The sequence below is a fragment of the Pleurodeles waltl genome, chromosome 2_1 (assembly GCF_031143425.1).
Source record: "Pleurodeles waltl isolate 20211129_DDA chromosome 2_1, aPleWal1.hap1.20221129, whole genome shotgun sequence".
NCBI lineage: Eukaryota > Metazoa > Chordata > Amphibia > Caudata > Salamandridae > Pleurodeles > Pleurodeles waltl.
In genome coordinates, this window is record NC_090438.1 from 726,573,553 (window position 1) to 726,599,761 (window position 26,209).

General features: G+C 43.5%; 1 protein-coding gene across 4 annotated transcripts in view; it reads right to left on the bottom strand.

Annotated features, from left to right (window-relative positions):
* Positions 1-26,209, bottom strand: part of DSP (desmoplakin) — a 198,658-nt gene that overhangs the window by 115,815 nt on the left and 56,634 nt on the right. For all 4 annotated transcript variants that reach the window (XM_069217283.1, XM_069217275.1, XM_069217266.1 and 1 more), the window contains exons 3-5: positions 25,550-25,698; positions 24,390-24,558; positions 8,217-8,345 (exon numbers count right to left, since the gene is read on the bottom strand). In XM_069217283.1, the coding sequence (XP_069073384.1) occupies positions 8,217-8,345; positions 24,390-24,558; positions 25,550-25,698 (447 nt within the window). The remainder of the gene's footprint in view (positions 1-8,216; positions 8,346-24,389; positions 24,559-25,549; positions 25,699-26,209) is intronic.

Sequence of the window (26,209 nt, forward strand, 5' to 3'; positions counted from 1 at the left end):
AAGCCTAAGCTCTACTGTGGGACGTGGACACATTATGGGGGTCATTACGACGCCGCCCGCCAAAGTACCGCCGTCAGAATACCGCTGCGCGGTCAAAAGACCGCCGCGGTAATTCTGAGTTTCCCGCTGGGCTGGCGGGCGACCGCCAGAAGGCCGCCCGCCAGCCCAGCGGGAAACCCCCTTCCACGAGGATGCCGGCTCCGAATGGACCCGGCGGAGTGGAAAGGGTGCGACGGGTGCAGTTGCACCCGTCGCGATTTTCAGTGTCTGCCATGCAGACACTGAAAATCTTAGTGGGGCCCTGTTAGGGGGCCCCTGCAGTGCCCATGCCATTGGCATGGGCACTGCAGGGGCCCCCAGGGCCCCCACGACACACGTTACCGCCAACCAGGTTCCGGCAGTCAAAACCGCCAGAACCAGGCTGGCGGTAAGGGGGTCGGAATCCCCATGGCGGCGCTGCCTGCAGCGCCGCCATGAAGGATTCCTCAGGCCAGGGGAAAACCGGCGGGAAACCGCCGGTTTCCCTTTTCTGACCACAGCGTCAGAATAGGCCTGGATGCACCGCCAGCCTGTTGGAGGTGCATCCGCGGTCCCCGGCCCTGGCGGTCCATGACCGCCAGGGTCGTAATGGCCCCCTATGACTGGTTACAGAAAAACAACCTAATCCATTTGAAAGCCAATCTAAAACACCACAGGCAAACAGTGACTGTGCATGGGCACCATGTGTTGCATGATACCACAGGCCACTACTGGGGCAAGTAACAGTACATTAGTTTACCTTTTCCCAGGAGACGAAGTAGGTGAGCTGAGAGTTGGCTGTGGTTGTTTCTGTGTTGCAGGCCTACCTCTAACCAGATTGATACTCATGCAGCCAGCCATGTGTTAACAGATACTGGCAGAAGAGTTTGTGCTGGTTTTGTCTATGGATCTAACCCAGAAAAAAAATAGAATTTAGGTGAGGAATTGTTCGGGGCGGGTAGATTGTGGGATGGCTTTTTAGAAAGAGGTAACGCTTGAGGCACTTTGAAAAACTCTAAAAAGATGCCCTGAGTTAGTGTGAAGTTGAGAGTGGTGAGTAACTTTTAGACAGAACATTCCTTGAACTGGAGCACCAGAGACATAAGAACCTTTAGTTCAGAAGTAACATGACAGCTGGATGAAAGGAAGACAAAACTCTAAAAATAAAAGGAAAATAAATTTGTGATAATAGCAATAACTTGAGATATTATATGAGGCTTGCTAACTCAGTTTTTCCTCTTCTATGGTGCTGTAGGTGAATTGATTTAGTGTTACTAAACCCAGTGGGTGTCATTTTATTATATTTAGAAGGATGGAAGGCAGGACGTTATTGACAGGATTCTAACTTGCCATCTGCAAGTTCCACACGGATTTCAGAAGCAAGAGACTGTGGAATCTGACTGGCTAGGTTTGTGGTCTTCAAGAGATGGAGATGTGGAAAGAATGGTGTTTGCTGAGTCACGGGAGAATGGGTCCAATTTCCTTCTTGGAAATGGTCAACTCGAGTTTTGAGAGACACTCATTTAACCAATCGGATTATAGTTTTTATAGAGTTTCTCTTATTGTTTGAAATGTTTGTTATAGCTCTTTCTGAACATGCCAATTCCTTTTATAGTCTATGCAGAAGCACGAGGTGTGGAGTTCTGGGTGTATGTGTTTTCCTTCACTTTGCGTGTATCTGAATGCCAAGTTTCAGCGTGGTGATGGCTACTGGAGTGTTGAATGCCAACACTATGCCTGTTGTTCCTTAATCAAAAAGGGTAGAATGTAAAGTAGGCCAAGATGTGCCAGAGTAGGGATGCTGAAGACATGCCAAAACCGAACGTTTTGCACGTGTTTATGATAGAAGCTTGCTTGAGTACTGTCAGTTTGTTAACGAGAAAGGTGTCAAAAAGTGGTATGGCCAGTTGGCCCTTGTTTGGGTGTTACCAGAAAAGAGATAACTCTTTAGTGATCACCTGGTCTAGAGTATGGCCAACCCTCTTTGATTGAGTAGTAAAGGTTTGGTTGCTGACAATGAGATTGTACATAGGTGGATAATGGTGAAGAACTGGGCCTCAAGTGAAGTTCGTCTGATATTTTAGAAGAATGACAAATGAGGCCAGGAAGTCAACTATTCAATACATGTGCTCAGTGGACTTAATGGTGTTCAGGCTGTAAACTACAGCCAGTAGTTAGCTGATTGTTAACTGGCAAGGAGTAGATTAGGGTCTCTTAAGTGCAGAAAAGGTTTATGAGAGGGGTTGACAGGATACAGATGATCAGAAGGCTAAAGGAAAACCATCTCCCAATTTCACCTCCCTCATGAATTATGGACAACTGTGGATGGGTATGAGCAGCTAACCTAGCTTGGCAGATTTGCAACCTAGGAAAGAGACTGGTTTCTGTCATGTGGACAAAATTCGGGTGTGAACTTCTTTGGTACATTTAGTGGTTACGAGAGCAGTAACTCAAGAGGCAGGAGCACTTCCAAATCTATGTGTCTATTCAGCTAGTAGACTTCCTAAGTAGTCCACCATCATGGTAAGAATCATGCAGAACGTTCAATAATCTCAACAACATTAGTGACAAGTAAATATTGCATGTATTCATTTAAGTACTGAACAGATCCATCTCCTGACCTGAAATATAGCTCTGATTGTTTGCAATACTTAGAATTCAGATTTACATAGCTCAGTACAGTCAGAATCAGAAAATAAATCAATTAGAATACGGAACTCCAAATAAGACATCTGAGTTCTGAAGACTGAATTGGATGACAAACCAAATTTCAGAACAAGTTCATGTAAATCTGGAACTACAATTTGGTTATTCAAGATTTCCACTGAACATTCAGAATGCCGAATGACTAATGCAATTCTTATGCTGACATCTCAAAATATGTAGATTAACTACCAGGGCTACTTGTGAACACAGACCATCCCCATTAGCTTTATTAATGAATATAATAGGTAAAGCACATTTGCAAGGCAGAGGACCCGTACCCAGAGTGATGAGTAGACTATGCACTGATCTTATCGGCTTTCGAGTACAAGTGAAGCCTGCCATCCAACTCTTCCTGAGAGGTGAACGGTGGATAAGGAAATCATTACTGCCAAAAGCAAACCCTTAAATGTTCTGACATTTCATTGGGAAACAATGACAACTGCAGTTGGTGATATGTGGATGCTCACCGCTGGATTTTAATCTTGTAATCTGTACTTTAAAAACACCTGCCAGATACAGAAAGGCCGAATTTTTTATTACGTGATGACCAATTGGGGGCAACAGTCGCAATAGGTGAGGGTGTGCGGTCCAGAAACCGTACAAAGTGGGGCAGGTCACAAACTTCTGCTTTGAAGCCACCCTGGAAAAGCTGTGTGGCAAATCTCTGTCTCTCGGACACTCAACCCTAAAGAGAGACTATGTCTTTGTTCTGTCCCTCATCTGTGCCGAGGAAGTTGCTTGTTATTCCACTACTTCAATTAAAGGCCCAATGGCAACTCGTGCCCTTTTAAACACACCTCAGAAGAAAACTGGAAGAAAATCAGAAGTGCTACATGGTCAGCTAGAGGTGGTAGTCACTTCCTATACTGTGGATAAACATGCTATTATTGTGCCCACAAATCGAGAACTCAGTCATGCCATTGAGAAACTGACGTGTGTGTGTGTGTGTGTGTGTCTGCATGTCTCTGTGTGTGTTTCTCTTTATCGATCAAATGGCAGCCACGTTCACCGTGCTATATCCATCCTATATACGCCACTACTTTTCCAGCCAATAACCGCTGTGTCCTCATAGGTGGACAACGGAATGAGGGACACCTATGACAACCAATCTACATTGTCTCTGTGTGTAGCCTTCCCGCCTATTTTAATCAGGTGGTTGTCATGGGGTTAGGCAACGCACGCGCCCTAGTGTTTGTTTTCCTTAAAAAGGCGGGATTTAAGTATTTGGTTTAATTGTGAAAACGTGTAAAACAAAAGTTATCAGAAGCCTACGCGTGTGGAAAAGTGGGCCTCGAATTGTGCCTCCCTGACCATTATAACGCTATTCAAGAAGGAATATAGTCAAGTGCTGACGTGGTTGCGAACTCTTATTTTATGGTACTAGGTTTCAATGCTAGGGAAGGTGAAAAGTCTAATTACCCATTTAATTAAGAAAACAGAGAGGCGCAGAATCAACATGGTCAAGGCTTTTATACCCGGTGCTTCACCTCTCACAATCTCGAGAACACCCCCCATACTCAGCATCGACAAACTTCTGACACCGTAAACAACAGCGCACAGGTTTTGCCATCAAGCGGTAATACTAGGGAAGTAGAATAAAAATGTTTCGTTTCTAAAAACATCCAATGTGTGATAGAGGGTGCACTGGAGACAGGTTCCTTTAGACCGCTCCACTCCCTCCTCTATCGGATCCAGTGTAATGGCCTTCCCTCGAATCAAGGCAATAAAATCGGCTTTACAAGAAACGCATTCACTGTTGCAGAATGGGCGCGGCGAGGCTCTGAAAACAAGCGTTAACACGCCCACCTTTTCTCGCTAGAACTTGCAGATGGTTCCGGTGACGCAGGAGACGATGCGAAAGGGAAGCTGTTTATTGCAGAATTATTCCAAATTCATACTACCCTATCTCCTCACGCCGGGTACGCTTGTGGCACAGACCCAGTCCTAGAATGTAAAGCTGGTTCGGAGGCAGCCGATCCCATCCCAGTGGGTGTCTTTAACGTTCTCCGGCCTGTTGTTTGTCTCTGCCCTCAAACCCTGGGCCTGTGCCAAGTACAGCTTTGCCTGTGGTTTCCAGGGATACAACGACCTTCGTGGGCCTGTCTGCGCAAGGACTCCACCTCAAAGGTTCTGCCACTTCTCTTCAGCTATGTGGTATCAAATCCCGCCACTGCTTTGAAATGCTCCGCCAACATTAATCCCCCGCGCTGTTCTACTCCTGCTTCCGCCCCGAAGGGACAACTTTTGCATTAATTTCCAGCACCGGTGCGTATCGGGTGCCAGCCTGCCGTGCCAACCCACAGTGCGGTGCAGCCTCTGCTCACAAAGAACTTACTAATGCTTGCCCAGCTCTGCGGCCAGGGCTCCATTTCATGCCCATTATTAATAATCTCCAGCGAATAATGCACAAGTGAAGCAATATGTCTTCCTCTTGGCTCAGTTTGGTTTCAGTGGGATCCGATACCTTGGTTTGATCCCTTTCCAGAAAAACGTGTTTGCCACCGATGCACTGTTGATGCCAAGTGCACTGGTCTTCATCACGAACTGTTTGACTTACTCCATGACCTCCAGGATATTTCATTGGCTAACGAGAAATATCAATAACTATTTCGTTCACCTAATATCTCCCCGAAATGGATTCAGGGCAATAGTCGCATGAACCACACCAGGCGTCCCATTTCACAGGCTTTCGAGAACTAGCTTTGGAAAGTGTTGGATCTCACAATCTTCACTTGGCAGGAAAGAAGGGACAACACAGCTAAACTTCTGTCAACCCCCTAGTGCCAGGAGTACCTCCCAGTCACAAGAAAGCTCTATAAAAACTCTTAAGTAAATTCAACAGAAACAATCCTTGGAATGAATACAATTGTTCAAAGCTTCCTAAAATCCATACTGAGAATAGGCAGTGCATGTTACTTAGAAAGTTGGCGCTAACTTTCTTTGTCACCTTCTCCCTGTAGAACGTTTTCAAACTCTTGACTGTGCTTCCACTAGAAATGTCCCAGGAGTTCTGGTGGCTGCATTTACTCTTAAGGTGCCTTGGTCAGAAATCAGGTTTGTGCTATCACCTCCCACCCACACTCTCCCCCAACAACTTCGTCAATTCACTTTCCCTGCATTTGGCTAGAAGCCCTGCCACATCTTACTGACGTGAATGTGCAGCCCTACCCAAGCCCCATAACCTATTTCTTGTGTGTGCCATTCCAGTTCCTAAACGCACTCTAACTGCCTTGAATCCAGTCATTTTGTTCAGACCCCATTCCAGGCCCTAAAATTATACTCTCGTGCACATCCCCTAAAAAAAGCTGCACCCACTCAGCTCATCTTTAATTTCCAGCACACCGCACCAACTCTATGCCCTTACTCATACTTCTTTTAATCATGAAATCATTTATTTCTTCTTCTAAACACTACACACACTCTTTCTGAACATGCACCTTTACGGATTCCTTTCAGCTCCTTCAGCCTCTTAACCACCTTGGAGACCCTAAATCCTCTACTGCAACCTTCTAGAACTTGCAATATCTATGACAGCCTTCCAAATACTGCGCCCTCTATGGTGGCTCTCTGTACTCTGCACCCTCTACGGCTGCCTTCCAGACCCTTCACTCTTTATGGTGGCCTTGAACACCAAGTGCCCTCTACAACTACCTTCCAGACCTTGCACCTTCACACCTGCCACCCAGACCTTACTCTTTCTGTGAATTATGTGTGTATCATGTACCCTCAAAAACCGCCTTCCAATCTTTTAAACTTTCATGACCCCTTTTGATATCCGGTAACCCGTAGGAGTGCCTACTAGCACCAATCTCCTCCATGATCACTGCAAAACCCTCACATTGTCTCTTTTGACCTTACAGATAGTGCATACGCTTAATACTTAACAGACCCTGCACACTCCTTTAATGCATTCTACATCAGGCAACTTCTAAGACTAACTTACAGACCCTGCACCCTCTAGGACTGCCTGCTAGAACCTCCACTTTCTACGAAAGACTTTCAAACCACACACCCTCTACGTACATCTTCTCGCAGCTACACCTTCTAAAGCTGCCTTTCGTGGCCTACACTGTTTGAAAACCTTACAGATCCTACACCCTCTGTGAATGCATATCAAACCCTCCAATGTCTAAAAAAGCCTCTTGGGTGACACCCTCTCTACTAATATCTTCTAGGCCCTGCATCCTCTGTATGCCTTCCAGACCATGCACCATCTACGACTGTCGTTCACCCCCTTCACTTTCTGAAAACCTTCAGATCCTGTTCCTGTGCTAACACCTTCTGGACTCTCACCACCTCTATTTCCATCCTGTCTTCCATGCCCTCTGTCCAGCCATGCACCTTTGCATGCCCTACATTTACAGTTTCACCCTGCCAAATACTTTCCATGACCTTACCCAGATGCTGAAAACACCCTGCCTTATCTTAGCACCAACTACCCAACACCTATCCAATCATTCCAACGCTTTACCTGTTGCCTTCCTCCTGTTATTTTGTGCCATCTTTGCTGTTTCAGCTCCTATAAGCTCATTCCACACCGGTCTTGCACACGGGATAGAAACATGTTTCTCAGTGGATTTATGAAGTAAGACTGTAAGAATAAGACATTTCCCTCAATCGGTGCGCAGATGACTTTTCAAGGCTTTGTGGATAGTCGGGTCAACGGGTTAAGAAGCAGCACACCAAAATAAATTCAGATCCTCATCTTTTATTTTTCCAACGATGTCGATCTGGAACCTTTTTTTGCAGCAAAAGTTGATATTTGTCACAAAGAGCTTTCCGGGAACACTTAATTTTGTTATGCAGCCTTGGATTCTAAAAGCAATTTAACAATATTCGAAATGCATGACAAACACAGTCAGACTGCCAGTGCAACTTGCTTAAGATATAATTTAGGCGGTGATGTTTTAACAAGCCGTAGAACCTGCCAAAGGAGAGTTTAAATGAAGTCACAAACCAACGTTTATTTTGGCTACACTAATAAACTCCACAGGATGGACCTCTTTTGGATTTTGCTTTCGTGTCCTATCACTGTTACCTTTTGCCAAGTAAAGCACGGAGGAGCTTGCACACACTGTTGGAATGAGCATGGACGGAGAGTGTCTTATGTGTGAAGAGTAGAGTGTCACACATAAGGGTCAGAGATGTGCCCGTACGAGTCGCAGAAAATGCGATGACGTTGGTGGGTGTGCTGGCGTCACATAAAGGTGTATCAGATTTGTGATTTATGCATGATTGGTATTTGCAATGGAGGAAAAAGCTGAACATCTGAAGAGTAGAGTGTTACATGTGAGGCTCAGATATATGCTCCATTTATGTTACGGGGAATTTGACGCTGCACCCGAGCATGGTGAGGTTGCTAAACTGTGTACCAGGAATTACGCATCCTACATATCACTTTCACCACTTGAACTACGAATCAGAGCTCACAGGAGGCAAGTAAACATCTGCCGAATGCAATGGAATACCATCACATAAGCAGGCGATCTTACCAGGTCAACTTTGATTTTATCCAGCTCCCACCGATAATCTGCAATGGCATTGTGAAACTTCCTGTGGTTGCTGATCTGTTGTTCTACAGATGCAGCATCAAACCCCCAGTCCGTCAACTCCATCTGGCGCTGTAGTGAAAAAACAAAAGCAAGTTGAAAATGTTTTGCAATCACAATCAAACTATAAACAACAACAAAAAGTTTGCTGTGGAGTAGGTAGTGGCCCACCTCACAAATACTCATCAGTGCAGATTGAGACCGATTACAATTCAGAATTTTGGAAACCTACATATTAATAAAAATAGTTGTTGCACAATTGCAACCAATTTTTTCAAACAGACACTTTGTACATTAGGCCCAAAACGAGAGGCACGTAACAGGAAGAAACACACAAAGTAAGGAAACACTCTTGCAGATCAGGAATAATAGCCTTCGAATTTGAGGATCTGCACACTTTTAGGTCAAAGTATTTTTTATTGAAAAGCACGTAGAGAAAACGCTTTAATAAAGCACCCATTCTGCAAAAAGCTAAACTACCTGTTTGCTAACATTGCACATCTATCAGTGTGTGCGTTCTGCAGATACACAGAGCATACATTAGGAGACGTACTTCGCTTTCCATTTATTTGTACTTACAAATCACATTTTAACAGTAAAAACTCAGAAAAAGCATGGGATACAAAACACAAAAATATAAAGTGTCCAAGAAATAGCTAAAATGTCAAGTGTGAACTGTTCTAGCCAGGCTTCAGGGGCGTATTACTTTCTAAAGAAAGTCTACGAAAAACACGAACAAGATGTCTCTTGAAAAATAAAAATGACTCAAATGGGTGTGGTAAAACAAGTATGTGATTACAAAACATCGTTCACGCCTCCACACAAAACAAAAAAGGACGCCAGCCCCACCCTAAGCTACTGTGGAAATTATTTTGGTGAAAATACTGTATTGTAAAGCAACTTCAAGCTGCAGGTCGTTCTGTGCTCACAAATCCCAAAACTCTTTTAGGGGGAACTTGTATAAGTCTGGAATTTAGTTTATAAGGATTCAACACTTAGGCCCCTGTTTTAAGTGCTGTTGTAAGACCCAACCTGATGAATACCAATACTGCCAGGTGGGATAATAACCCATTCCACATTCAGCTACCATGGTAATATTGCATGTTCTCCCTAGTTCTAAGGTATGCAACACAGAATGTTGCAGGTTTTATCTGGTATTTTCTTTGCAGGGAAAAAAAAAATTGTTGAGTGCATTCATTTTTTACACATCTTGGAATCCTCATTCTGGCACTCTTTACTGTTTCTGGCCATATCAGAATTTTCACCGCCTTTAGAATCTGGCTAGTATCAGTTAGACATGCACTAAATAAAAATATGCAAGACTGAAAAAGGTCTTCCTTTTTAAGGCATCCTATTAAATTTCTGTGTGTGTCCAGTAACTAATTTAGCACAACATACTGAGGTATTGTATGCTGCAAGAAACTCAATGGTTCTTGTTTGGATTACCCATGGTCCCTTTTTTAAATCAGTTTTCAAGATAGGTCACTGGATAATGTAGGATAGTTGGAGCTAGGAATACTCTGTCATAGTTTTTTCTTTTGCTGTTCAATAATATTGAGTGATATATTGTGGATCCTAAAAAACTCAATCAAGAATTGGACTACAACCTCAATGGTACTGATTGGATCAACCTTAGAAACATGAACGCAGCAGATTGGCTAGGATGCACACCTGTAACTTCCAGCTGCACTCAAGTTTCTGCACCAGGCGCTCAACTCGCTAAACTATCAGACCAGCTTGATAATGACTTTGAACCAATGTTCTTTTGAAACTACTATTTGTTACCTAATCTGAAAATGAAAGATCATACAATTCAGTGATTAGGTTTCTACTTTCAACGACTTTTCGATGTAGGTGTCATATTAGCGTCCGGTTTGTGGGCACAATGAGTGCGAAAACCAAAAATCACTAACATCACATAATCGAGTTGCGCCCTTGAGGTCATGTCTTGCACATCATAAGGGCCTTGAATGTCTTGGGGAGAGACAAGTAGTCCGATTTGCAGGAATTTCACAGTATTTGACCCAATCCTGCATTATCACTTACTATGTTATGGTGTGCAACGAATTTGGCACACTGTGGTTACACACTGGTCAATGCTTTAAGGGCGATTTCTGGCATTCTGTGTTCCTGGCTCCCTCTCGCCCACCAAGTACAGACAGCCTCACACCGGGTGATTTTCGACTCGGTTCAGGAACTGGAATGTACACATGACAAGACCGCATGAAAGCAGCAGGAGATGGGTTTGCAAATTACTCTTAGAAAAGAGTTTTCCCAATTGGCAGAAAACAAGAGAGCCCATCAACCAACTGACAGCTAGAAATTCTAAACCTCGCTGTTAATGTTCTCTGAGAACTGCTGAGGTTTGATGGAAAGTGCGTCGGCCATGAGAGACAGCTGGCCAGTACCATAAACCACTGGAACTCTAAAGTGATCTGGTGATGGTCAAACTCCCATTTCGATGCAGTTACTTTTCACTTATCTCATTAAAACGCATTTTCGTGTTTCACGGTAAATTCGTGTTCTCACTTGTGCTCATGTGAGCCACAACACACAGCCTGGTTTCACCGAGCTACAGGGACAAACGAAACCGAGTAAGGAGGAGATACTAGTAATGTACAATTAGGCACAGGCTGTAAAGCAGTCACAAAACACGATCGACAGCGCCACACCTTTGCTCGGTGATGTCGGGGATGTCTCATCGAGTGAGCCCGAGTCTAATCATTACCTTGGACTTTAATCACTTAACAGGAAATAGGCCTCTCATTACAATGCCAAACAAAACCGCAGAAGCAAACATCTGCCAAGTCGAGTAGAAGGGTGCAGGCTCTGTCCGCTCAGCATGAATCACCATGGAGATGCGCCCAGGATCCCTCCCACCAGATTTCCCTATCAGCAGTGCACACGTGATCAAAGAGCCCTTGCAGAAAAGAAGAGCTGAGGATAGTTGCACAAGAGTCCTGATTCCCGGGAAGACAGTTCATTGCTATTGAATATCAGTGCATCTGATGTCTCCACAACTTAGGAACTCTGTTCTGAAGGAGCCAATAGGTCTCGCCTATTTAAGAGCTATTGGCTTTGCCAATTTGTTTTAGCCATGTTGTAAAACAGTATGGCTGATGTTCAGCATTGCTAAAAGTTAGTGGCATAGAGGAGAGTGGTGTGGAGTGTCGTACAGTACAAAAGTTAGGCGCGGAGTGGAGTAGAGTGTTGTAGAGTGGCGTGGCAGAGAATGTCATGTACTGGAGTGGTACAGTGTGGAGTCGCATAGAGTGGCATACCCAGCAGTGCCATAGGGGAGAGTGGACTGATATACAGTGCATTGGTGTAGAGTGTTGCAGAGTACAGTGGCACAGAATATAGTGGCACTGAGTGCAGTGGCATTGAATACAGTGGCGTACAATGCAGCGTCATAGAATGCAGTGACGCAGATTAGAGTAGTGCATAGTTGAGCGCAGTGGCACAGAGTGGAGTGCAGCGGTGTACAGTAGTGCAGAGAGGAGTGGCGTAGAGTGCAGTGGCATAGAGTGGTGCAGACAGGAGTGGCAAAGAGCTGAGTGATGCAGAGAGCAGTGGCACAGAGTAGATATGAGTGGCAGAGTAGAGTCGAGTGGCATACAGTGCAAAGTACAGTAGAATGGAAAAGAGAGCAGTGGCACAGAGTGATGCAGAGTACAGTATAGTGCCATAGAGTGCAGTTGCATAGAGTACAGTGGTGCAAGATGTAGTAGCTTAGAGTGGAGTAGTGCAGAGTAGAGTGATGTAGAGTTCAGAGGTGGAGAGTGCAGTGCTGCAGAGTAGAGTGTCAGAGTGCAGGGGTGTGGAGTGGAGTAGAGTGGTATAGAGAGTAGTGGTGTAGAGTACAGTGATGCAGAGTAGAGTGCAGTGACAGAGTGCAGCTGTGTAGAGCGCGCTGGCATAGAATTCAGTGGTTAAGAGTTGAGTGGTGTAGAATGGAGTGGCATGGAGTGGAGTAGAGTGGCATAGAGTGCAGTAAAGTAGAGTAGATAGTTTCTGAGTAGAGTGAAGTGGAATAGAGTAGAGTGGTGCAGGGCAGAGTGCAGCTGCGTGGAGTGGCATAGACTGTCACAGCATAGAGTAAAGTGGTGTACAGTGCTCTGGCATAAAATGCAGTGGCGCAGAGTAGATTACAGTGGTGTAATGTGGATTGGTGTAGAGTGCAGGAGCATAGAGTTGAGTGTTACAGAGTAGAGTGCATTGGCATAGAGTGTATTGGCATAGAGTGGAGTTGTGCAGAGCAGACTGGTGGTGTAGAGTGCAGTGGTGAGGAGTGCAATGAGGTAGAGTGGCGAAGAGTGCATTGGCATAGAGTAAAGTGGTATAGGATAGAGTAGAGAGGAGTAGTGTGCGGTGGTGTAGAGTGGAGAGTGCAGTGGTATGGAGTGATGCAGAGAAGAACGCATTCATGTGGAGTGGTGCAGAGCAGAGTGGAGTGGCATAGAGTAGATTATTCATGGTGTGACAGCACACTGCCATTACAGACAACACATTTTCAATTGAAATGGCCATTACTTAGCACAGACATAGTTTTACTAATAAAACTATATAGTGCACAGACGAAAATGTGTGGAAATTGCACCACCTAGTGTAATGATTTGTTTTTACCATATTAAAGTATTTGTTTAAAACACACTTCAGAAATAACAAAAAATGTGCTTCATTTCTGTTACTAATTCTAATAAATTCTGAAATACTTACACAGTTCATTTAATATCGTGCGCTAGAAAAAACTCTTCCCTATTCCCAAGATTCAGCAAGATTGTCATATAAATCCTCTCACTTTGAAGTCAGAGAAGGAAAAGTAAATAAACGCCCTCGGAAGACAGCACCTGACATTTGACGTTGGTCCTTGAATGCACAGCAAATGTGATGAGTTAAGAACAAAATTTACAAAAGCAGCACTCTGAAGGATACTGTAAATAAGGCATGGACAAGGGAAGGTACGAAACTAAGCTGGACAGTCTAGAATAAATAATGCCAGCAAGTGGAAAGCAAGAAAATATGAGTTACAAGCCACAAAGCCAATGGCATGCAACGGGCAGAACTCATTCCTAGGTCAGCTTTCTAAATTTCCCCAAGATGTCTTTAGCGAATCAGACAGCTGCACTACCTAGTAGGCTGTAACTTAAAAAGCAAGGTGAATTGCTGTAATTTCTGACTGTCTGCTAAATTCATTATGGAGTAATTCTGAACTGGTTAATACACACATTTATATTATTTAATCAATGTGTATGTTGAGTGATCGCATAAAAAATTGATGTCTGCAGTTATGCATTCATTTAGCATGTAGAAAGTGTTTGATAAAGCGGCATTTTAACTAAAAAGATGAAAACATGTAGCCAAGTTCGAAGGCTGTTTCTGCAACCGGGTCGGCACCTCCAGATTGTAAATACAGTTAGAAGCGCTGTAATGGCCACACCCACTCTCTCCAATTGTCTTAGGGTCATTGCTTAAACTAGCACACCGCTACTCTTTGCAGTGCACAGCCTGTAATAATCTACTGATGAAGCATGGAACCCAGTGGAACTGTAAAAGTGTATGTTTGGAGTGGGGTCTATTAAGCAAATATTTCATATAGTTTCCAAACACTTGTTTTGTAAATGGTTCAAGGGATTTCAGCCCCTGCTGTGGTATGCATTATTTGTACACTAGGAAGGCTGAAAATAGTATTCTCCACAAAAGGCATACAAATAGTGAAGTCAGGGTGCAACTCCAAACTATGTTGTTAAACAAGAAACTAATTTCAGACTGAAAAATACATTTGCAGACCAGAGGTCCAGTCAGTTTTGGAGCATCTCTAATAAGGCTCAACAGTCACATGGTTGAGTGGAATTGCCTTTAATGTGAATATGGGCAAAATACGTTTTGATTTTTTTTTTTATGAACCATAAGTGTTTGTCACAACACAGTTTAACCTAAAACATATTCAAGTAGGGATGTGGGAGGCTATTAATTTCAGAAAGGCTTTCCTCTATTTTAAAAAAAATTCTATTGTCCTCACCTCATCTTGGTTCTTCACAAATGTTCACTTCTCATGCGTGTACACCATTTCTAGAAGCAGGCGAAAGGCTCTGCACTTTTTTTGGCTCATATTGTCTTCTAGGATTTGTTGTGCTAGTCATTCCCACTCCTGATCATTTGAACCAATAGGTGACTTGCCACCTTTGCTCTAGAGCTGAGGACATCAGACCATACAGAATGACGTAAAAATTAGGTGGGACTGAGAAACATTCAGTGTTCAAGGTGCCACACAGTTTCAGTGACATAGGTGTCCGGTTAAGGTAAACTGAAGGATAAAGGAAAATACTAAATGGCAGGACCACACTACGCTGACAGTGTCCGAACTCGTTTCAGAGGGACATGGGTCATGCAGGGGTTACTGGGCTCAGCCGTGGGGGGTGAGGCAGTTTACATCTGATGTTCTGGGATCTAACCTACTATGGATTCTGAGCAACTGGGTCAAGTACCCCTTCTGCACTTGACTCTCCAAGCAGTCCAACACTCCCTTTAGGGGAAGGGTTGGAGATGTGGATACATATCAGTGAAAATGGGCTCAGAACTCAAAATGAGTGCAACAATAAATCACTGCCAGCGAAATACTCACTTTTATGAAAAAAGAGAAATATTTTATTTCTAGCACTAACCAAAAAAGGAAAAATACGACATTCACAGACAATTACACAGTCCCTCTGAGGTCTGGGATCTTGTGTTGTTTTGGCAGCTCCCTGTCCCATTTCCTTCTCGCCCCAGTGAAAGAGGTTATTCCTCATTCGCTATTGATATCATCCAAGGTATGCCCTACGAGTAGTCCAATTCTCAAGAGTCCACTTTGCCTCTAACTCAAAATCAATAGTGTTCCAGTGCTACCGGGCTAACTTAGCAACAAGTTCCCCCTGGGCTGACTGTCTCAAAGCCACTTGCGGTCGAGCTCCAAAGCGACCAGAGGCTCTCTGCAGCTCCTCCTACAGGGTTGTCCAGTTCATCTCCCAATGACACATTCTGGGCCCCTCGCCAGTGTGATGGTCCTCTGGTCCTCTCACAGCGTCTTCACTTTTCTGGCAGGAAGTGGCAAATCAGGTTGCAGTTCTTGATGCTTCCAGTGACCCCCTTCGGCATACATGGTTACCGTCTCTCACAGCCCGCCGCTCTTGCCCATTGGCATGCTGAAATCCTTCACAGAGGTCCCTCCTGGCATACAGCATTACTACGCATCGGCTCTGGCCTGATCGGCATAGCACGGCACACAGCTCAATTCACCGTGGCCCTCTCCTGGCATACAGTGGTTGCTGACTCTGTCCTGCACACAGGTAACAACCTGGTTGGTGTAGCAGCTATTTCCTCACATCTCACACATGGAGTCCACTCAATAGGGCTCCCCACTGGACCTTACTGCTTCCAACACTCTCTTCTTCCTCACAGGTTACACTGGTCTTAGCAAGCAGGCAGGCACTGGTGCTACAGGCTCTACGGCAGGTAGTCTTAGATTCATATGGTGATGTCCCCTCACCCAACAGAGAGACTAGCAGGCCTTGGCTTCCAGTCCTGGTCACCGACACTCTTTGAAGTGTACAAGGAAAGCCTGGCTCTCCCCTCTACAGTGTGTGTAACACCCAGCTTACAGGAATGCAGCAATACACAAATCTGTCTGGGGGAATTTCTCTACCTCCTCTCCATGTTTCACTATGCAGGCTTTGGTCTCTCAAAATTGGATCCAGGGCCCTCTCTTGTATTTTGCGATTCACAAGCACAATTATTCCCAGTGAATACATGCGGCATACCCACACTCCACAGTACTATATGCTCCATGCACTGTACCACTGTTGGGCACGCTCCTTCATTTAACAATCACACACTGCACAGCACTGAATCTTTCACGTACTGTACCACTGATAGGCACACATACATCCAGCACATGCACTCTTCATGTACTTCACCACTCACAAGTACACATACACCCAACACATGCATTTAACCTGCACATACTGCACAGCACGACATCCTTTATGTATTGTACCACTCTTAGGCACACAAACATCCAGTGAATATATTTAACATGTATGCAGTGCACAGTACTGTATATTCCCTGTATTATACACTTCCAAGGCACACATACACACTGCACAAATACACTACCCCTGTGATGCACAGCACTTTACACCAAAAAAATGTGGACCAAGGGTTAGGTAAGCACACAGCAGCGGAACTTTAAAAATGAGTGAATCAGTAGGTTCTCTCCAGTGACACAGGGTAACAAGCATTGGCAAAGCCAACAGGTTTCACCTTTGTTTTTTTCTTTTGCGTTCTATCTTACTAACTGGATTATTAATATTAGAAAAAGGTTACAATATTGTTTGTTTAAAATTTGATAAACCATTAATAGTTGTTTATGTTGTTATGTATGTTGAATTAATATCCCAGGGTTCCTTGACTCCAAACTTAATACATAAAAGAATACATTTTACTCGTGACATACGATCGGCAACGTCAGTGCAGTGCTACAACTGTCACATTCATCCATCTATTCACCTCTGATTTACATACAGAACAAGTCAACTGACCTCTCCGAGAACCATCCAATGCCCATACACATTGAACACGAGGCAAGGCCATGCCCACAGACCTATAAAGTGTGTAATTAATCAGTAAAGCTGTCCGGCCTCTGACACAAAGGTCGTATGCCCACAACTGTGTGATTAAGGCAGTATTCTAACCTAGAAACGGATCATAGCAATAAAGAGGTCAAGGCACGCTCTAGTCTTGATGAAAACCTCAGAACCACGTTGGCTGGTCAAGTGCTTAATGGTCAAACTGATGGCAAACATGAACGGTTCAAATGTAAGCAACATTACACAACATTCTAAGGTACTTTCACAAAACATTCGTCTCATATTCAGCTCACTGTCTTCCATGAAGAAGAGGCGGATTAAAGAAATATACATACATGTTATATGGGAATGCAACATTGCCCCATATTGGCATTCCATTGGCATTACACACACTTGGAAAGGGTCCTGGGGTCCGACTTTACACTAGACTGTATGGGGGCCTCGCTGGGTATCATGGATGGCTGGGAGGGAGGCTGTGGGCACGCTTAGTGTAAGACTAGGATACATAATTGCCAAACGAAACATAGCAAAGAATTGGCAGAATGCTTCCCCTCTGACCTTTGGCAATTGGAAGGCTGGCATTAGAGAAGGCAGCCTACAGGGCCTGAGGCTGACCAATTAAATGTCAGAGCACCTGATCTACATGGATAAAGCACGAAGAGGCCTGATGTTTCTGTACCAGAGATAAAGGGAATGGGCAAGGTGTTGGAGGATTGCCTTACCATTTGGGCTCTTCAATGGGGGAGGGATGGTTAGTGGCTTAGACTAAAATGAACACATATTTGCAAGTGTTGGCATGGAAGCGTACAGATACCATCTCGGTCATACAGTTTAGCAATGTACTGTCTAATAAGGTTTCAAATGCTAATTAAATGTTTATATTCAAAAAGAAAGATACATTTTCAATGATTGAATAACCTAATAAATAGCTGTGTCCAATCCAACGGGCTGTAAAACATGATATGTGATCGCCCTATTGGGTGAGTGTGAAACAAACTGATGTTTGTACCTGCACAAATCCAACTAAAAATGTTCAGACGCTTGAGTTTAGGCGACCTACTACAGTAGCATTGCACAAATAAGCAACTGCAGTAGTAGCTGCAAAAAGTCTGATTGAAACCAATGTTACAGGCCACCTCATGACTTGTACTAAACAAGCGGCACAATGGATCCAGCAGCGCCAAACAAATCTGATATGGGAGCCTCAAAATAAACAACCCCGCCCTGGAATGTGACGCTGGATTAAAGAACAGGGGCAGTGAAGGAGCGCGACGGGGGAAGCAGTGAGGTGTGAGCTGGGAAGAGGCTGAAAGACCACGGGGAGGAGACAGACGGGGTGCAGATGCACTGATATGAAGTGATCATTCATGACTTTAAAAAAAGCACCTGTGGAGTGGAAGGTGACTGTCCGGTACCCAATGACAGTGACTGGAAGGAGTACTTGGTCCAGAATCCAATGGACAGCATGGATGGCAGAGCAGCAGAGAGCAGGAAGTGAAGGCAAACACATGCTGGTCAATCAGAAGCATGTAAATGGGATCAACGCTGACTAAGCTGATGGTAGGTCCAGGTAAGTAAGGGCTGGTTCCAAGCCCCTTTTAAGCTGTCTTTCTATTCACAAAAGATTTTGCAAGCACAAGCGTGCGTGCAGACCAAACCTAAAAAGGACCTGTACACCCGTAATTATCACTACAGTGTAAGCTGCCATCACCACGGTTGTGCTACTGCCTTCCACCACTATGAGGTGAGCCTTCTGGTCCAACAAGGCCGCAATCCATGAGACAGGTCTATAACATAGTGCACATGCATGATTCGTGTTTGCCTATGACAATAACAAGCAGCATTAGGGATCCAGACATTAGTATAGCAATACAGTTGGGCACTCAGGGCAGGGATGCAGACCATTACCATGTAGAGGACTTTACCCTCCCAACAGGTAGTATCCTCAGAAATTTGGCCATAGTTTTGCAAAAGTATATGGCTACTGCAGGAGATTAAGAAGATATTTGTATATGTCACTGATTACTTTAACGCAAACGTGAAGACATTACTTGAACATTTTTAACCCTGGGGGGATAGAGACCATTTATAGTTAAAGTCAATTATGTTCAGTGCTACAAAATCACAATGCTTTTCATACAAATACCAAATTAAACACAAGCTTTGCCAATAAATTATTTGCATTATTTAATACTTAACAAAACACCAGACTCTGTCTCTAAGCAACACCTAGGGAGTTACTATTTTTTCATGTAAAGGGATACGAGTTTAGCAGAGAACTAGAAAACAAACATTCCCTCTCATAACTTTTTGATTTTCCCAGCGAGTTCCCGCACCAGGCATGAGTACATGCAGGCATGGGTTCTAAGCTCGATTGGATGATATTTATAATACTATGTATCAAACAAGGTAGTACGATTCGGAAAGTGGTTCAAAAGAAGGGGAATTTTATAGAAAGTGAAGAGGTATTACGAGAATTCTGCTTAAAGCCAATATTAGTTTACACAAGGAAGAAGAATTTAAGAACTATATTAATTCCTGCTGAAAGGCATTTAAAACAAATATTCGACTGTTGATAGCCGAAACAAAGAAGGGAGCATGCCGAATCGTAGTAATGTAATTATATTTCCGTTCTGAAGCCACCTAAACAGGAAGGACAGATTTCAGAAGCACTATAAAGCATGCAAGCAAACAATGTGATTTATATTGAAGTGCCCATGTGGAAAGGTTTATACTGGGCCAACACTTAGGCAAATTAGAACAATAATCAATGAACAAAAATACAGTATTTGCAATAGAGATTTAAGTTCTAATGTCGCAAAGCACTTCTTAAAAGTTGCACATATTTCACAACTGATTGTGAAAAAATAGCCATCAGTCCCAGGGGTGGGAACATGACTAAAGGAACTTCAGCAAGAATACTGGTGGATAGATTTTTCGCAAACTGTATTTCGGAGGGGTGTGAAGGGGACAGTATGTCTGCGGGGTAGACATTTTGCTCCTCAAACTGCTCTAACAGAGATGTTATAAATGTTGATTGGAATTTCAAGTAGGTTTGAATTGTGCATATTCGATGCTGCTGCAATATTCTGTTTCAGGTAAATGTATTTCATTGTGAACTGAGCTAACATTTTATGTGTTGTTTACAGAAACGATCTTCAGCTTCTTCAAACGAAGGGACAAATTTGAGTCCCCAAAACACATTGAGTTTTTGTAAATCATGAACGAACAAATAAAAAATGACTTTAAGGAATTATGTATGAGTTAACAATATTGGTTGGAAAATGTGGTTATGCATAAAATCTAAATGAACTAAAATCAAAAACGGATTTGATACCCTGAAAGCATGCATCGTCACTGTTTCAATTAAACTAAAAAAACAGAGGTCTCAAATTCGAGCTCACTGTGTGAAAGGAAACAAGCTACAACTCACTGAAGAGGATCACCAACACCGAAAAGATTGGGAAAGTGTGGGTTTGCTTAAGTCGCTTGAGTCCGTTAGTATGTACGGTCCCTAATAGGGCAAGGCCATCACTGATTTGCATATGGTTTGTCCCTTCCAGAAACTGCACAAACTAAAACAATAGAATTGGATGTGCCCAGAGTAATTTACCAGTGGTTTAAGCTGATTCAAGGATTTTCCACACATCCCTTCAATGCTGCTCGGATGAATTGAATAAGTCACCGGACACACGGGTTCAAGAGGGAGGGAATTTGACTACCTTATAAGCAAATATAGACGGATGAAATTAGGCATTAGCAGGGAACCTGTTCAATCCTGGAACATCTTTTTGAGAAGACTCAACTGATTAAATCTGAACGGAAGATGATTCACATGGACTAATGTCCTTTTACAGTGTGAGAAGCAAACAAATAAAATGCTCTCCATTCTGGTGTGATCTTTGCAGTCTCTGTCAATTACTTGTAAGCTGGCCTTCTCCCTAGTATGCACGTTTATTATATATCGTTCTGATCCCGATAAGTGAGAAGAGGACGTAAAGTTAAGAGCCCTCCTTCTTTGCAAGAAGGCAAAGGCGGCTACAAGGGCTTCGTCTATGCTAAACGTGCAGCTCTCCTAGCAGATGAGATGCCTGCTTGCATGAAATAGTCATCCTTGCCCTGCCATTCCTCATCCACGGATGGATGCAAAATGAGCAAGCAGCATGCTCAGCCTCTCTCAAGCTTCCCTTGTGTGTTAGCAAAGGCAGAATCCCTCAAGCGGGTATGTTCTTTATTACATGTTAGGCAGCATGGGACACACAAATCCGCATCCCTTGTACCAATGGGTTGAAGTGGTTATTAAATCAGTGGTAGCATTAAGGCTTGGTATGGCAACATGAATGGAGAAAGCTTTCCTGTAATTGAATTCGGAAACGTCAGGTCTGAATGAATGTCAATTCACCAAAATGCTAGGTGTAGCGGAAGTGACATCACACGCCCTTTGACCTTCAATTTCACACACACATGCATTCTTACACATGCACACATTTACACTTACACACATACTCGCTCTCTCACCTAAACACACACTCACCTGCAAGCACGCAGACAACTTACATTTTTTTTTTTTTTTTTTTTTTTAGCTCACCTCAGCTGCCAGGGAAGGCTATATTTTCAGCTAATTTTACTCCATTTTTTTATTACACTAACATGAATAATGAAACATTCTTCATGTTAAGTGTAATAAATACGTTGTGAGAAAAAAGAGTGGAGTCCCAACCTACATTCATAAGGACGAGCTGCGACTGTGTTCCTGGCACTGATTTTGCCACCTCTGAGGGCAGGAGTCACAAAGACAGTGCCAGGGGTCGCAATGGGCAAGCCAGGGGTCGCAGCTGAGACCTCTAAATGACGTCCACGCAGGTCTGTCCTTATGAAAGAGTACCAGGAAGTGTTGTTGTGGTGCGGTTGCGGCATCATGTTCCCCAGTGTCACAAAGGCGCCATACCTAGGACCAGTTGTCACCCTAGGCGTAACCTTAATGTCCTGGCTGAACTAGAGTGGGAATTAACAGAACATATTTTACTAACTATTCACGCTTCAAGGAGTGTGCCTCCTTTCAACTGCAGTGCATCCTAAATCACTGGGCCATTCATCCATGTCAAAGTTATCCTACTAATGAGGGCAACTTCTAAACAAAACATGCACCTGTTCTGCAGGGGCTGCATCTAAGCACAATCTAGCTGCTGAATCTTGAGGTCAAGTCAGGTACCCTACACCCCCTCAGGCCCCAGCAATCCTTATTGCATGTCAGTGTGCCACTATTGGACGGCAACTTAATCATTTGGCTACGACCCATAAACTTCTGAAAATGAATTGCACTATTTATTTTCAAAGCAAGCTAGTGTTATAGGTGATGTATAAACTCAAAATTCTGGGGAATGAGTTACGTAGTAAAAAAACAGGGGTTTCTGGAAGGGGAGAAAATGAGTCTCTAAGAATTGTTTCAGACCTGGAGACCCTATGCAATGATGATCTACCTGCTTGATGGTCACATGCTTATCTTTACGGCTGCTTCACTAGACCTTGTACATTGTTTAAGTTGCCGCTGAGATATGACGAGCCTCCTATATGTCCTATTCTCCTTTGGTTATATCTCTATTTTATTCTGAGATCACTCTGGACCTACTCTTTCCTCCCTTGTTTTTCACTTTTGTAATTTCATAAAATCCTAATATAATATAAAAATCCTTAAAATACAAAAATCCTTTAAAAAACATGTTTAAAAAAAAAAAAAATCGTAATTACCTTGAGAGGCGTATAAAAGGACTTTCAACAACAAACATCATCCTGACTCTCGCCGTGTCCTCACATATAGTTCGATGTAAATGCCTTTGCACAGCTTCACGCAACACAGTCTGTACCACTGCCCCTCTCTATAAATCTTAGTCCAACTTCCTCGAACCACCATTATTGCCATGTGCCCACACCTGATGTGCATAAATCCTGTCTCAGCAGGCATGGGGTAGTCTACAGAACGCTCAGGAAGCCGGGCAATGTGTTTGAAACCAAGCCACTGAAGGATTTTTCCTCAAATACAAATGGTAACCTGATTTAACAACATTGCCCAAAAAGTTTGGTCAGCATTAATTTTTAATGTGTCAGTATTATCATCTATCCAGTAAATCACATACCACAAAACAGTAATCTGCCAAAAGAAAACTTGCAGCTGTTGAGGCAGCCAAAACTTTCAAGTTGAGCAAACGATAATATGCCCAGTTAGATGGACTCCAGTGGTGCAACTCTGGGTAGGCTAAGGAATAACATGAATACCATGCAGTGCAGGGATATTCCCAGACGTGAGTCCCTTGCTCGCTGCGCCACTGGATTCAAGCTAACCTGGCTGATGAAGGGTGATACCCGAAACTGGTCCCAGGATGCTTGTTTCCTGTCCAGGGAGGACCTGGCCTAGCAGTTCGGGCTGGACTGTTCCCATGGGGAACAGAGTCCAGACTGATTTGCATATGACTGGGTCCAAACTGGGGTGACGTGGCGAGCAAAATAACGATGGATTAAACCCAGATCTGTGACTGGGGGTGAGTGTTTGAAAAGTTTCAACACTCCATCCATCATTTTAATTTGTTTTGTGATGTTACCATACAGCGCAACCTGTAGAGATAAGTACGGCAGTCTCAGGAGCTTAGAAACCCAAATCCTACTTGCTATGCCCCAACCATACGCCATTTCGATGTTTCTTCTTTTTGAACTTTTTTGAGGTTCACCTCAGACATATATCAGATCCCTTCAAGTTCAGAAGAGCTTAGAAGGCTCTCCTGGCACTGTTTGCACAGTACTCCATGACGCCTAGGTCATTCCCCCTAGATATATTTATCTGTAATGTTCTCCTTTGCTCCTCACTGCTACCATCACTTTGAAATGCCACCTCAGCGATGATGGTTCTCACAAATATACATAAATAAAATACATTGTTTTTTGTAGACCTGTTGATGGGAATAACATTCCAATTTGTCATGCCCTATTAACAAGGCTTCTAATGTACAGAACTCTCCGACGCTGGCACGATTATCAGTGAGTAAAATATAAAAATAAATTCAGGAGTAAAAAGAAAAAGAACTAAAAAGAAGGATATTCCAATGCATAAAAGATCTTCTCACTGGAAAGGGATGACATCCAACATTTTACTTCACCAGTACCAGTGCTTTAAATGGGCAGGTACTGTCTGGTACTGAGTACCCACACTTTTTTATTTTGAGAGGGAGAGTATCTGCACTTCTCAAGAAAAACATAATACTTTTAATTGGAGAGTACCGGCACTTCTCAGAAACAAGCAGGTACTCAGCTACAGAGTACCTGCACTTCTATTTTTCCATGCCAAGCACTGACCAGTACCTCATCCTACCTTGCACCCCCCTCACAAACGCAGTCTGTCAACCATGACCAACCATGACCAAAATGCAGAATGTAAGAAAAGTCACATAAGGAAAGGGTGTTTTACCCACACACCGAGTGCATCCAGGCATCATGTTACCTTTTGTTGTCGGATCTGACTTAAGGTGTCAGTAGTGATGCGCTTGGTGTATTCATCCCATCCGGAGCCGCTCTGGGAAGAGAATCCACCACCCTTTGAGCCTTTCCTTCCACGTGGTACCTGAATCGCTTTTTGAAGGGCACGCATCTGTTCCTGAAGTTGAAGAAACCTGTAGAAATAATACACATTGACCACAATGCTTTATTTGTCTATGGTCTGTAAGTACACAATTGAGAAACAGGCACAATTCATCCTTGAGTTTAGCCTGGTACCTATATATCTGTGACATCTACACGGGGTGGGGAGTAGGTAGATGTGATGCTCGGGGCTCATTCCGACATACTATATGGGGATGTCGGATATTTTATAATATTGGTGAAAGGTTCATGATGGAGGGGGTGCTAGATTGTGCTTTTTCCCGAGATCCCAAGGTTCCTCCACTTGGAATATTGGCGACATTGGAGATGTTGGACGGAGCACTCATATAATGGTGGGATTGGGCTATCTGAGACATGCAGAAGAGCTGCCCTTCCACTGCTTGAGGACTGGCGAGGGGTACGAGATGACTGTGCTCTAGCAGATGAAAGTGTGTGTACAGCCAGAGGTAGGCCTGCCAAGTACTTGAAAATCTGGTCGAGAACTACACAACAGGCAGGGGGTTCACTCACACTTACTGGGGGCTTCCTCTCGGATCTGTGTTGTAGGGGGATGAGTGTTGTTGGGAACCTTATGGTTCTGGACTTGGAGAACAGTTACTAGTTGTGATAAATGTGATTATGATGCCGTCATGTACTCGACTGATGCCGAAACTTTTTTGTTTGTTTAAAAATTCAAATAAAGCCTTTTGTCAAAATAAAAATAAGTGCATTATATAGCTAAGCTCGTTCACAGAAATCAAGGCTACTAGAGGAGCTCAGTACCTGGTCACTGGTGTGATGTGCATATTGATAAGATGGGGAACATCTTGAAATGCCGTCACAATTCACTCCAGTTCCTGATGAGCTGGGCAACATTGAGATCTACCACGCCCAGCTCCCACTCTCAACCCCCAATCTTGTTGCCCACACCCGATGGTGAAAAGGCATGCCAAGCACACTAAGCGTCAATGGTCTGGTAACAAGATAAAGATGACTTCCTCCCACTATTGGCACGTGAGTTACCTTTTGTGGTAGTTGTCACAAGGCTTTCCCATTTGCCTCATTTCTCCAATAAGGCCAGCAATGATGTCCATGTTTTCATTTGCCAGCCCCATAGTTTCATCCAACTCTCGGTTTCTCAGCAACTGAGATCCATCACCATAATTCAGTTCCTAAAAGATACATTTTCAAAAACAATAAATAACCGGAGCACAGACTGAGCATCATTTGCAGATAAAGCACCTGAAAAAGATAGAAAATCAGAAATAAGTAAAATATTCAAACCAACGTGACACAAATCCATTTTCAGATCCAATTCAACACCAGTAGCTTAAAATGGAAAGAAAATTGAAATAAATCCTTTATTTTTAAAAAGTACTGATTGAGCAAAGGAAATGTAGGATGCAGTGCCATGTGCTTGGGAAGGCTCAGCAGTGTACCAAGAAACACAGAAGAACATATAACTGGGAGAGTTAAAAGAAAAGAGAAGGTGGACCACTGATGACGTGGAAAAGAAGTGTGGATAATCTTTCAGGTGTTTCAGAGGAGCTGAGAAAGACACAAACACACATGGGGATCATTGGGGAGGAAGGGGCAGGATAAAAGAGTGGGCTAATTGGTGAGCCTTAATTAAAAATTAACAATGAAACAAGTAAAAGTGAAGAAAACAAAAAAGGCAAAGTA